A 14,241-nucleotide genomic window follows, 5' to 3' on the forward strand; every position below is an offset into this window, starting at 1 on the left:
AATCAATAATCCTACGGTGCATTCGTAAAGTATTCAGACCCCTTGACTTTTACCACATTTTGATACGTTACAACCTCATTCTAAAATGGATTAAATCTATTTTTCTTCATCAATCTACACACAATACCCATAAGGACAAATCGAAAACAGGTTTTTATAWAAAAAAAAAAAAATAGAAATACCTTAGGTACATAAGTATTCAGACCCTTTGCTATGACACTCGAAATTGAGCTCAGGTGCATCCTGTTTCCATTGATCATCCTTGAGATGTTTCTACAACTTGATTGGAGTCCACGTGTAGTAAATAAATAAATTTGATTGGATATGATTTGGAAAGACACACACCTGTCTATATAAGGTCCCACAGTTGACAGTGCGTGTCAGAGTAAAAACCAAGCCATGAGGTCGAAGGAATTGTCCGTAGAGCTCCGAGACAGGATTGTGTCGAGGCACAGATCTATGGAACGGTACCAAAACATTTCTTCAGCATTAAAAGTCCCCAAGATCACAGTGGCCTACATCATTCTTTAATGGAAGAAGTTTGGGACCACCAAGACCAAGCTGGCCGCCGGGCCAAACTGAGCAATTGAGGGAGAAGGGCCTTGGTCAGGGAGGTGACCAAAAACCTGATGGTCACTCTGACAGAGCTCCAGAGTTCCTCTGTGTAGATGCAAGAACCTTCCAGAAGGGCAACCATCTCTGCAGCACTCCACCAATCAGGCCTTTATGGTGGAATGGCCAGACGGAAGCCACTCCTCAATAAAAGGCACATGACAGCCCTCTTAGAGTTTGCCAAAAAGCACCTAATGGACTCTCAGACTATGAGAAACAAGATTCTCTGGTCTGATGAACCCGCGATTGAACTCTTTGGCCTGAATGCCAACCGTCACGTCTGGAGGAAACCTGGCACCATGAAACATGATAGTGGCAGCATCATGCTGAGGGGATGTTTTTCAGCGGCAGGGACTGGGAGACTAGTCAGGGTCGAGGGAAAGATGAACGGAGTAAAGTACAGAGAGATCCTTGATGAAAACCTGCTCCAGTGCGCTCAGGACCTCAGACTGGGGCAAAGGTTCACCTTCCAACAGGACAATGACCCTAAGCACACAGCCAAGACAACGCAGGAGTGGCTTCGGGACAAGTCTATGAATGTCCTTGAGTGGCCCAGCCAGAGCCCGGAATTGAACCCGATCAAACATCTCTGGAGAGAACTGAAAATAKCTTTGCAGCAACACTCCCCATCCAACCTGACAGCTTGAGAGGATCTGTAGAGAAGAATGGGAGAAACTCCCCAAAAAGAAGACTCGAGGCTGTAATCGCTGCCAAAGGTGCTTCAACAAAGTACTGAGTAAAGGGTCTAAATACTTATATAAATGTGATATTTCAGTTTTAAWTTTTTTATGTAAAAAAATGTGCTTTGTCATTATGGGGTATTGTGTGTATATTGATATTTAATCAATTTTAGAATAAAGCTGTAATGTAATAACATTTGGAAAAGGTCAAGAGGTCTGAATACTTTCTGAATGCACTGTATAAGCATAATCAATAAGTAATAATCATGTTGTACCTGGTGGAAGCCCAGGTAGTCCTGGATGGTTGGAGAGGCGTAGAAGATAGAGCCATCAGTGGTGACCACCAGGACAAAACCATTCAGAGCCTACACAGAGAGAGAGCACATGAGAAACCCACACACACACACATATATTCATGCACACATACGCACGTACACACACACCACACATACACACACAAGCATGGACACACACAACCATTGTAATCCTAGGGCGGACCGCCTAAGCATTTTTTGGGGTCGCCAAAGTTCAAACAGTGTAAAGCGTTTGGTAAAAAGCTTTCAGTGTAAACTTAAATGAATAAAATCAGATATAAAGTATGTGGAACAGATAATGGACCTACATATATTTTTTATAATATAATCTTTGTGAACTAACAATCACCAAAATAAAATAAAAGTCAGGGAAAATTGAAAATGATCAAAACAATTAATTTAGCAGTACTAATTTTGTTATTATGTTTGAGCAGAAGAACACAGCAATAGCCATGGCAAAATGCATAAAATTGCAGGAAATTACCTTTAAAACGGCAAAATCCTCTCAGCATCATGGCAAAATCCGTCAAATGACAGGAAATGACCTTCTCTCAGCTGCATAGCAAAATATGTAGAATTGTAGGAAATGTGCTTTAAAATGCAAAGACTTCTCTACACCGCCAAGATGGGCGCCTCTAAAATGCTCTACAATTTAGCCGCACCGACAGCCAACTGCACTCATTGCCACGTCCCCTGTCACGCACACCACCTAAGCCCCTTTTTGATGCAGAAAAACCCTACACACAGACTGTATACCTGCAGCAGTAGGTTTCCCTCGGAGAGGCTGACTCCGTCTATAGAAGTGGCTGTCCGTCCGTTCCTCCAGTTCCCACTGAGAGGGGGGGCCGGCCACTCACACTTCTTCTGGAGGGTCGCTGGAACACAGGAGAGGAGAACATGGCTTCGTTCTTAGTCCTTAGATTCACTTCTTAGTCCTTAGATATACTTCTTGGTTCTTAGATTTCACTTCTTAGTCCTTAGATTTACTTATTTGTTCTTAGTCCTTAAACTTAGTTTTTAGATTTAGTTCTTAGTTCTTAGTCCTTAGCAGTGTTTCCGCTGCAATCACGCCCCGAAAATATGTAACATTAAAAAAATAGTACCTCTTATAACAGCTAATGGACAATGCCATGGCGATGGTAACTGGACTAATCTAATTTCACAGAAAATGTAACTGAAAAAAGGATTATGTATTTTTGAAGATGCTGGAACAGTCCACATTTACTTTTCCTCTGCAAACAAAACAAGTAATGAATATAAAAATCAGACAACCCCATAGTAGAATAGTTTATCTATTTACCTAATCGGCGTGTTGTTGTGTGTTCTATGCAAGATAAATATTCCTCTCGATGGCACATTTAAGTTACGAGTGGCATAGGGAGAGAATTCCCAGAATCGAATTTAGTCTGATCAAGACGAAGGAGATGATTGTAGACTACAGGAAAAGGAGGACCGAGCACGCCCCCATTCTCATCGACGGGGCTGCAGTGGAGCAGGTTAAGAGCTTCAAGTTCCTTGGTGTCCACATCACCAACAAACTATCATTGTCCAAACACACTAAGACAGTCGTGAAGAGGGCACGACATAGCCTATTTGGCATGGGTCCTCAGATCCTCAAAAGGTTCTACAGCTGCACCATCGAGAGCATCCTGACTGGTTGCATCACTGCCTGGTATGGCAACTGCTCGGCCTCCGTACATCACTGGGGCCAAGCTTCCTGCCATCCAGGAGCTCTATACCAGGCGGTGCCACCCTAGTCATGCACTGTTCTCTCTGTACCGCACGGCAAGCGTTATCGGAGCGCCAAGTCTAGGTCACTGCCAAGTGTAAGAGGAGACCTTGAAAATTTTAGCCCTTCTGTTGCTGCCATTGAAGTGCCCATCCATGAAGGCTCAAGGTCATTGGCCACAGACAAAATGACATCAAATCACATTATATGTACAGTAGCTTTGATTGGACTGATCATGTCAACATCATACTTCCACAATCTTAGCTAGCAGTCATCATCATGAATCAGGTCGACAATCTACTGGCAAATACTTTTTAATCCTTGTCATATGAAGAGAAATAATGAAGGGAAATTATAGATAAAAACATATTGGTGCTCATCGGCCATTGGACATAAACATTACACAACAAGTTGGAAATCGTAAATTCAACGAGTGGTTTGGAAGGAATCAGCGACAGTGTCTCTTTGGTTCCAAGTCTGGGATTAAGGGGCTTTTTTGAAATTTAAAATGATAAAACATTCAACATTGGACATGCTGTCAATGAAGCATGATTTGTGCCGCACTCAAAACAACTGTTAACTCGGAGGACCACCGCGCCACCTTCCTGTTCAAGTGAGCACAGCATGAACAATGTGAGTCCAAAGATTTATTGTATGCTGCTTCATAAATGATGTAATATGCCAGGGAGATATATATACTGTATATACAGTATATACTGTAGCTAAGAAAGTAATACTAAGTGTATGTTGTGTAGAAAGATGTTAGTAGCCCATGTGCCTCACCTTAATAATTTGGTCTATTTACCCCTCTTAGTTTTCACCTACTGTTCTAACTGTTCTACTGTAGCCTATAACTTGTTTTAGAGAAATGTAATCATCGAATATTGTAAGAGCTTTCATTGTCTGCTTATATGCCCCCTTTATTTATCCTATGGTTCTGACTTGGTGTACAGGGAGAATGCTGTAAGAATGGCCCATGTTCTGAATTCGGTCCCTGTACATTTCAAAAGTGCTAAACAAATAGTTATATTGACTAACGTTACATCCGTCCTAGCTCACTCATTAATTAATGTCTTAATCAAAATTACGGATTGCCTCTTATCCGCTCGTTGTCCCCCTGTGCCATAGTTTGTACATCTCAATTGTCATTCGAAACCACATTTATTTAAGCTAGTCAGCCATATCAGCTATGTTTTTAAAAGGCAGTAAATGAGGCTGAATGAACTGTTGATAGCCAGGTGTAGCAGTGGTAAGATGTTGGGGCAGCTTTATGTAGGCCTTACCAGTTTGTGGGCACCGCTTGTCACCGTTATAGTGCAATTAATGTATTGTTTAGTGTTGTGTTGTGTAGTGGCTTTGCTGGCATGCATCACACTTTTTAATCTTTTGCCCCACCAAGATTTATATGCTAAAATCACCACTGGCTACATTTATTAAGTAGGCTACTCAAACTTTACCAGCCGCATCGGTTTACACTTTATATGGCCTGTGTATGGTCAAATGAACGAAAGCCTCAAATAATTAACTGAAAGAGCCTCCCGGGTGGCGCAGTGGTCTAGGGCACTGCATCGCAGCGCTAGCTGTGCCACCAGAGACTCTGGGATCGCGCCCAGGCTCTGTCGTAGCCAGCCGCGACCGGGAGGTCCGTGGGGCGACGCACAATTGGCCTAGCGTCGTCCGGGTTAGGGAGGGTTTGGCCGGTAGGGATATACATGTCTCATCGCGCACCAGTGACCCCTGTGGCGGGCCGGGCGCAGTGCGCGCTAACCAAGGTAGCCAGCGGCACGGTGTTTCCTCCGACACATTGGTGCAGCTGGCTTCCGGGTTGGAGGCGCGCTGTGTTAAGAAGCAGTGCGGCTTGGTTGGGTTGTGTTTCGGAGGACGCATGGCTTTCGACCTTTGTCTCTCCCGAGCCCGTACGGGAGTTGTAGCGATGAGACAAGATAGTAATTACTAACAATTGGATACCACGAAATTGGGGAGAAAAAGGGGATAAAATGAAAAAAAAATGTTTTTAAAAAAATGAAAGAAAATATTATAATAATTAACTGAATTATCTAAAACAAATAGGCCTACCTGCTTGCACTATGTGCAGGGTGTGTAACCATCTACCCCGTTGTTGTCCTTCCAAACTGGGGATTGCCCTCGCGCAGCACCTGTTGCCACAATGATGTTGTAGCCTCTTCACTGATCATAACCTTTCTTTTCATTTCTCCGGTAAGGCCTACGTTTGCCATTTTAGCGTGAGCCAGGCTATCCAGTGAAGTTGGCCATTTTAGCGTGAGCTAGGCTATCCAGTGAAGTTGGCCATTTTAGCGTGAGCTAGGCTATCCAGTGAAGTTGGCCATTTTAGCGTGAGCTAGGCTATCCAGTGAAGTTGGCCATTTTAGCGTGAGCTAGGCTATCCAGTGAAGTTGGCCATTTTAGAGTGAGCTAGGCTATCCAGTGAAAGTGAACTTGGCAACATGTCTTATTTTCACGTGGGGAGAGGGAACATAAGCTCTGCGCGTGGACAAATTGGAACGTTTTAGCACCACACAAATAAGGGACAGTTCACGGCTCCACACACTCACTCTTAATGCATGTGTGGCTGGTAGCCTTAGGTCTGCCTCACCGCTCACAGAATGGAATTCGCAACACAACAAGCTCCTGGGTTATTAAAAAGTGTATTATCTTGATTTAATAATTTTACACATTTACAAATAATTGTACCAATATGTTACACTGCTCATTTTTGGAGGTGGAAATTATGTCAGCATAATTTTATTTTGGAGTAAAATGTCCTTTTAAAAAGTCACCAGAACTCAATCCTTCTACATAATAATTATCCGAGGGGGGGACTTCAACCCCCCCCATCCGCACCCTTTTCCCCACATGGCCAATTGTTTTTCCCAGAGGAAACACTGGTCCTCAGATTTAGTTCTTAGTCCTTAGATTTAGTTGCAGTGTACAGTCCACACCATAGACAGAGAGGAGACAGGACTGTCTGGAGCCTTTGTGAGTCAGACCAAGACCCAACTCATGACAGCAAAATGTACGGTTACCCAGAACAACACCAAGGCCTGCCAAAGACTGGGATGATCATTTCCACAGTCTTTAATAAATGTACTACAACTGAGAGCTACTGTGATGTACAGCTTGGCATAAGCTCTATACTGTACATACATTTCACATCAAAGAGACAAGTCAATCATCATCAATTATCCTACATAACATTCTGCCAAGTCCTGAGAGACACAGACTTTATGGTTTTCTCATCAACAAACCACCCACACAGTCTACTCTACACAGACTGTAGGATAGATCCACACACAGTCAGAATGTCATTACATTAACTCAACTAATCTCCACTGATTGAACAAACCTTCAAGAGCCACAGACAGACAGACAGACTCTATATGAGATTTTTGACGTCAGGTGTCCCGATGAGAGCGGATATGTGCTAGATGTCTCCACAGCCACATTCTAGATTCCATGTTTCTGCTATTCTTAGGATGGTCGCTAACTACAGAGTACAAACAGTACACTGATAATCATTATCATTGCATCCCTGATCATGGTTCACTGGGCTATTTCTGGAACAAACAGAGTATCAGTGACTTCCTACAGGGCTAACACAAACATGTGTGCATGTACACACGCGCATACACACACACAGACACACACAAACACCTGCAGTGATTCCATTTGTAAGTAGGACAAAAGGACACAAAAGAAAGCAGAGAAAATGGTCAACGCTTCATATCAGCAGTGTGTATGTATGTATGTATGTATGTATGTATGTATGTATGTATGTATGTATGTATGTATGTATGTATGTATGTATGTATGTATGTATGTATGCATGTATGTATGCATGTATGTATGTATGTATGTATGTATGTATGTATGTATGCATGTATGTATGCATGTATGTACAGTTGAAGTCGGAAGTTTACATACACCTTAGCCAAATACATTTAAACTCAGTTTTTTCACAATTCTTGCCATTTATTCCAAGTAAGAATTCCCTGTCTTAGGTCAGTTAGGATCACCACTTTATTTTTAAAATGTCAGAATAATAGTAGAGAGAATGATTTATTTCAGCTTTTATTTCTTTCATCACATTCCCAGTGGGTCAGAAGTTTACATACACTCAATTAATATTTGGTAGCATTTCCTTTAAATTGTTTAACTTGGGTCAAAGTTTCAGGTAGCCTTCCACAAGCTTCCCACAATAAGTTGGGTGAATTTTAGCCCATTCCTCCTGACAGAGCTGGTGTAACTGAGTCAGGTTTGTAGGCCTCCTTGCTCGCACACGCTTTTTCAGTTCTGCCCACAAATTTTCTATAGGACTGAGGTCAGGGCTTTGTGATGGCCACTCTAATACCTTGACATTGTTGTCCTCAAGCCATTTTGCCACAACTTTGGAAGTATGCTTGGGGTCATTGTCCATTTGGAAGACCCATTTGCGAACAAGCTTTAACTTCCTGACTGATGTCTTGAGATGATGTGGATATATTGAAGCAACATTTCCCTTCCTTATGGTGCCATCTAGTTTGTGAAGTGCACCAGTCCCTCCTGCAGCAAAGCACCCCCAAACATGATGCTGTACCCGTTCTTCACGGTTGGGATGGTATTCTTCGGCTTGCAAGCCACCCCTTTTTCCTTCAAACATAACGATGGTCATTATGGCCGAACAGTTCTATTTTTGTTTCATCAGACCAGAGGACATTTCCCCAAAAAGTACGATCTTTGTCCCCATGTGCAGTTTCAAACCGTAGTCTGGCTTTTTTATGCCGGTTTGGGAGCCATGGCTTCTTCCTTGCTGAGCGGCATTTCAGGTTATGTCAATATAGGACTCATTTTACTGTGGATATACAGTGGGGCAAAACGTATTTAGTCAGCCACCAATTGTGCAAGTTCTCCCACTTAAAAAGATGAGAGAGGCCTGTAATTTTCATCATAGGTACACTTCAACTATGACAGACAAAATGAGAAAAAAGAATCCAGAAAACATCATTGTAGGATTTTTAATTAATTTTTTGCAAATTATGTTGGAAAATAAGTATTTGGTCAATAACAAAAGTTTCTCAATACTTTGTTATATACACGTTGTTGGCAATGACAGAGTCAAACGTTTTCTGTAAGTCTTCACAAGGTTTTTCACACACTGTTGCTGGTATTTTGGCCCATTCCTCCGTGCAGATCTCCTCTAGAGCAGTGATGTTTTGGGGCTGTTGCTGGGCAACACGGACTTTCAACTCCCTCCAAAGATTTTCTATGGGGTTGAGATCTGGAGACTGGCTAGGCCCCAGGACCTTGAAATGCTTCTTACGAAGCCACTCCTTCGTTGCCCGGGCGTGTGTTTTGGGATCATTGTCATGCTGAAAGACCCAGCCCCGTTTCATCTTCAATGCCCTTGCTGATGGAAGGAGGTTTTCACTCAAAATCTCACGATACATGGCCCCATTCATTCTTTCCTTTACACAGATCAGTCGTCCTGGTCCCTTTGCAGAAAAACAGCCCCAAAGCATGATGTTTCCACCCCCCATGCTTCACAGTGGTATGGTGTTCTTTGGATGCAACTCAGCATTCTTTGTCCTCCAAACAGACGAGTTGAGTTCTTACCAAAAGTTCTATTTTGGTTTCATCTGACCATATGACATTCTCCCAATCTTCCTCTGGATCATCCAAATGCTCTCTAGCAAACTTCAGACGGGCTGGACATGTACTGGCTTAGCCAGGGGGACACGTCTGGCACTGCAGATTTGAGTCTCTGGCGGCGTAGTGTGTTACTGATGGTAGGCTTTGTTACTTTGGTCCCAGCTCTCTGCAGGTCATTCACTAGGTCCCCCCGTGTGGTTCTGGGATTTTTGCTCACCGTTCTTGTGATCATTTTGACCCCACAGGGTGAGATCTTGCGTGGAGCCCCAGATCGAGGGAGATTATCAGTGGTCTTGTATGTCTTCCATTTCCTAATAATTGCTCCCACAGTTGATTTCTTCAAACCAAGCTGCTTACCTTTGCAGATTCAGTCTTCCCAGCCTGGTGCAGGTCTACAATTTTGTTTCTGGTGTCCTTTGACAGCTCTTTGGTCTTGGCCATAGTGGAGTTTGGAGTGTGACTGTTTGAAGTTGTGGACAGATGTCTTTTATACTGATAACAAGTTCAAACAGGTGCCATTAATAACAGGTAACGAGTGGAGGACAGAGGAGCCTCTTAAAGAAGAAGTTACAGGTCTGTGAGAGTCAGAAATCTTGCTTGTTTGTAGGTGACCAAATACGTATTTTCCACCATAATTTGCAAATAAATTCATAAAAAATCCTACAATGTGATTTTCTGGATTTTTTTTCTCATTTTGTCTGTCATAGTTGAAGTGAACCTATGATGGAAATTACAGGCCTCTCTCATCTTTTTTAAGTGGGAGAACTTGCACAATTGTTGGCTGACCAAATACTTTTTTGCCCCACTGTAGATACTTTTTACCGGTTTCCTCAGCATCTTCACAAGGTCCTTTGCTGTTGTTCTGGGATTGATTTACACTTTTTGTACGTTCATCTCCAGGAGACAGAACGCATATTCTTCCCTGAGCAGTATGACAGCTGTGTGGTCCCATGGTGTTTATACTTGTGTACTATTGTTTGTACAGATGAACGTGGTACTTCAGGCATTTGGAAATTGCTCCCAAGGATGACTCAACAATTTTTTTCTGAGGTCTTGGCTGATTTCTTTTGATTTTCCCATGTGTCAAGCAAAGAAGCACTGAGTTTGAAGGTAGGCCTTGGAATACATCCACAGTACACTCTCAATTGACTCAAATTAGTCAATTAGCCTATCAGAAGCTTCTGAGCCATGACATCATTTTCTGGTATTTTCCAAGCTGTTTAAAGGCACAGTCAACATAGTGTATGTAAACTTCTGACCACTGGAATTGTGATACAGTGAATTATAAGTGAAATAATCTGTCTGTAAACAATTGTTGGAAAAATTACTTGTGTCATACACAAAGTAGATGTCCTAACCGACTTGCCAAAACTCTAGTTTGTTAACAAGAAATTTGTGGAGTGGTTGAAAATTTTTAATGACTCCAACCTCAGTGTATGTAAACTTCTGACTTCAACTGTAATTATAAACTCAGTAAAAAAAAAACTTCCTCTCACTGTCAACTGCGTTAATTTTCAGCAAACTTAAAACCTCTCTTGGGTACGTGAGACGTTAGCACCCACCTCTTCACAGCCAGTGAAACTGTTGGGCGCAAATTCAAATACAGAAATACTCATTATAAAAATTCAGAAAACAAAACATATTTTACATAGGTTTAAAGATTAACTTCTTGTGAATCCAACCACGGTGTCAGATTTAAAAAATGCTTTACGGCGAAAGCATACCTTACGATTATTTGAGAACATAGCCCAGCAGACAAATAATTACAAACAGTAACCAGCCAAGTAGAACAGTTACATAAGTCAGAAATAGAGATAAAATTAATCCCTTACCTTTGATGATCTTCATATGGTTGCACTCAGCAGACATTCATTTACTCAATAAATGTTCCTTTTGTTCGATAAAGTCTCTTATATCCAAAAACCTCAGTTTTGTTAGCGCGTTTTCTTCAGTAATCCACAGGCTCAAACGCAGTCAAAACAAGGCAGACAAAAAAATCCTAATTGTATCCGAAAAGTTCATAGAAACATGTCAAACGATGTTTATATTCAATCCTCAGGTTCTAAATTCGATAGTATTCTAACCGGACAATAACGTTGTCAATATGAAAGGTAAACAAGAAGGCACTCTCTCGGTCTCGCGCATGAAAAAGCTCTGTGACACTTTAGGGTCCACTCATTCAGCCTGCTCTTACTTCCTCATTTTTCAGAATACAAGCCTGAACAATTTCTAAAGACTGTTGACATCTAGTGGAAGGATAGGACTGCAATTTGAGTCCTAAGTCAATGGATACTGTAATGGCATTGAATAGAAACTACAAAACCAAAAAAATAACTACTTCCCGAATGGATTCCCGAATAGATTCCGCAATGGATTCTTCTCAGGTTTTTGCCTGCCAAATCAGTTCTGTTATACTCACAGACACTATTTTAACAGTTTTGGAAACTTTAGAGTGTTTTCTATCCAAATCTTCTGGGCCCGAGAAGCAGGCAGTTTAATTTGGGCATGCTTTCATCCAAAATTCCGAAAGCTGCCCCCTACCCTAGAGAAGTTTAACATGTGTAAATATTTGTATGAACATAACAAGATTCAACAACTGAGACATAAACTGAACAAGTTCCACAGACATGTGACTAACATAAATTGAATAATGTGTCCCTGAACAAAGGGGGGATCAAAATCAAAGTAACAGTCAGTATCTGGTGTGGCCACCAGCTGCATTAAGTACTGCAATGCATCTCCTCCTCATGGACTGCACCAGATTTGCCAGTTCTTGCTGTGAGATGTTAACCCACTCGTCCACCAAGGCACCTGCAAGTTCCCGGACATTTCTGGGGGGAATAGCCCGAGCCCGAGCCCTCCGATCCAACAGGTCCCAGACGTGCTCAATGGGATTGAGATCCTGGCTCATCGCTGGCCATGGCAGAACACTGACATTCCTGTCTTGCAGGAAATCACGCACAGAACGAGCAATATGGCTGGTGGAATTTTCATGCTGGAGGGTMATGYCAGGATGAGCCTGCAGGAARGGTACCACATSAGGGAGGAGGATGTCTTCCCTGTAACGCACAGCRTTGAGATTGCCTGCAATGACAACAAGCTCGGTCCGATGATGCTGTRACACACYGYCCCAGACCATGACGGACCCTCCACCTCCAAATCGATCCAKCTACAGAGTACAGGCCTAGGTGTAACGCTCATTCCTTCRAYGATAAACGCAAATCCGACCATCACCCCTGTTGAGACAAAACMGCGACTCGTCAGTGAAGAGCACTTTTGCCAATCCTTTTGTGCGTTCCTTGTTTAACTCAGGCAGTTGTTGTTGCCATCCTGTACCTGTACTGCAGGTGTGATGTTCGGATGTACCGATCCTGTGCAGGTGTTGTTACACGTGGTCTGTCACTGCGAGGATGATCAACTGTCCGTCCTGTCTTGAAGCTGTAGCGCTACAGGGAGCTGTAGCGCTTAAAAATAAAAAATAAAAAAACCCTGGAATGAGTAGGTGTGTCCAAACTTTTGACTGGTACTGAACCTTATTTACAAGTATTCGGACCCTTTGCTATGAGACTCGAAATTGAGCTCAGGTGCATCCTGTTTCCATTGATCATCCTTGAGATGATTCTACAACTTGATTGGAGTCCACCTGTGGTAAACTCAAAAGTATTCAGACCCCTTGACATTTTCCTATTTTGTTACATTGATTAAATAGTTTYTTCCCCTCATTAATCTACACACAATACCCCATAATGACAAAGCAAAAACAGGTTTTTAGAAATGTTCGCTAATTTATATATATACACAAAAACATATATATAGATAACATTTACATAAGTATTCAGACCCTTTACTCAGTACTTTATTTAAGCACCTTTGGCAGCGATTACAGCCTCGAGTCTTCTTGGGTATGATGCTACAAGCTTAGCGCACCTGCAATTGGGAGTTTCTCCCATTCTTCTCTGCAGATCCTCTGTCAGGTTGGATGGAGAGCTGTTCGATGGGGTTCGCGCTCTGGCTGGGCCACTCAAGGACATTCAGAGACTTGTCTCGAAGCCACTCCTGCATTGTCTTGACTGTGTGCTTAGGGTCGTTGTCCTGTCGGAAGGTGAACCTTCGCCCCAGTCTGAGGTCCTAAGCGCTCCGGAGAAGGTTTTCATGAAGGATCTCTCCATTCATCTTTTCCTTGATCCTGACTAGTCTCCCAGTCCCTGCCGCTGAAAAACATCCCCACAGCATGATGCTGCCACCACCATACTTCACCGTAGGGATGGTGCCAGGTTTCCTCCAGACGTGATGCTTGGCAATCAGGCCAAAGAGTTGATCTTGGTTTCATCAGACCAGAGAATCTTGTTTCTCATGGTCTGAGAGTCTTTAGTTGCCTTTTGGCAAACTCCCAAGTGGGCTGTCAGGTGCCATTTACTGAGGAGTGGCTTCCGTCTGGCCACTCTACCATAAAAGCCTGATTGGTGGAGTGCTGCAGAGATGGTTGTCCTTTTGGAAGGTTCTCCTATCTCCACAGAGGAACTCTAGAGCTCTGTCAGAGTGACGATCAGGTCTTGTTGGTTCCAAACTTATTCCATTTAAGAATGATGGAGGCCACTGTGTTCTTGAGGACTTTCAATGCTGCAGACATGTTTTGGTACCCTTCCCCAGATCTGTGCCTGGACACAATCCTGTCTCAGAGCTCTAAGGACAATTCCTTCGACCTCATGGCTTGGTTATTGCTCTGACATGCACTGTCAATTGTGGAAGTTTATATAGACAGGTGTGTGCCATTCCAAATCATATCTAATCAATTGAATTTACCACAGGTGGACTCCAATCAAGCTGTAGGAACATCTCAAGGATGATCAATGGAAACAGGATGCACCTGAGCTCAATTTCGTGTCTCATATCAAAGGGTCTGAATACTTATGTAAATAAGGTATTTCTGTTTTTATTTTTTAATAAATTAGCAAACCATTCTAAAAACCTGTTTTCGCTTTGGCATTATGGGGTAATGTGTGAAGATTGCTGAGGATTTTATATTTATTTAATACATTTTAGAATAAGGCTGTAACGTAATGAAATGTGGAAAAAGTCAAAGTCTGAATGCTTTCCGAAGGCATGGTATATATTTACATTCTGGACTCTTACATTGCTCATTCTAATATTTATATGTTTCTTAATCCCTTCTTTTTATTTATTTGATTTGTGTTTATTGTTTTGTATTGTTAGGTATTACTGCACTGTTGGAACTAGGAACATAAGCATTTTGCTACAC

The 14,241-nt window shown here is 42.3% G+C and overlaps 1 protein-coding gene across 1 annotated transcript in view; it reads right to left on the reverse strand.

Annotated features, from left to right (window-relative positions):
* Nucleotides 1-14,241, reverse strand: part of LOC111980920 (aryl hydrocarbon receptor) — a 40,762-nt gene that overhangs the window by 13,539 nt on the left and 12,982 nt on the right. The window contains exons 3-4 of the mRNA XM_024011974.2: nucleotides 2,363-2,481; nucleotides 1,568-1,657 (exon numbers count right to left, since the gene is read on the reverse strand). Of these exons, the coding sequence (XP_023867742.1) occupies nucleotides 1,568-1,657; nucleotides 2,363-2,481 (209 nt within the window). The remainder of the gene's footprint in view (nucleotides 1-1,567; nucleotides 1,658-2,362; nucleotides 2,482-14,241) is intronic.

This window comes from Salvelinus sp. IW2-2015, linkage group LG20, assembly GCF_002910315.2.
Source record: "Salvelinus sp. IW2-2015 linkage group LG20, ASM291031v2, whole genome shotgun sequence".
Lineage (NCBI taxonomy): Eukaryota > Metazoa > Chordata > Actinopteri > Salmoniformes > Salmonidae > Salvelinus > Salvelinus sp. IW2-2015.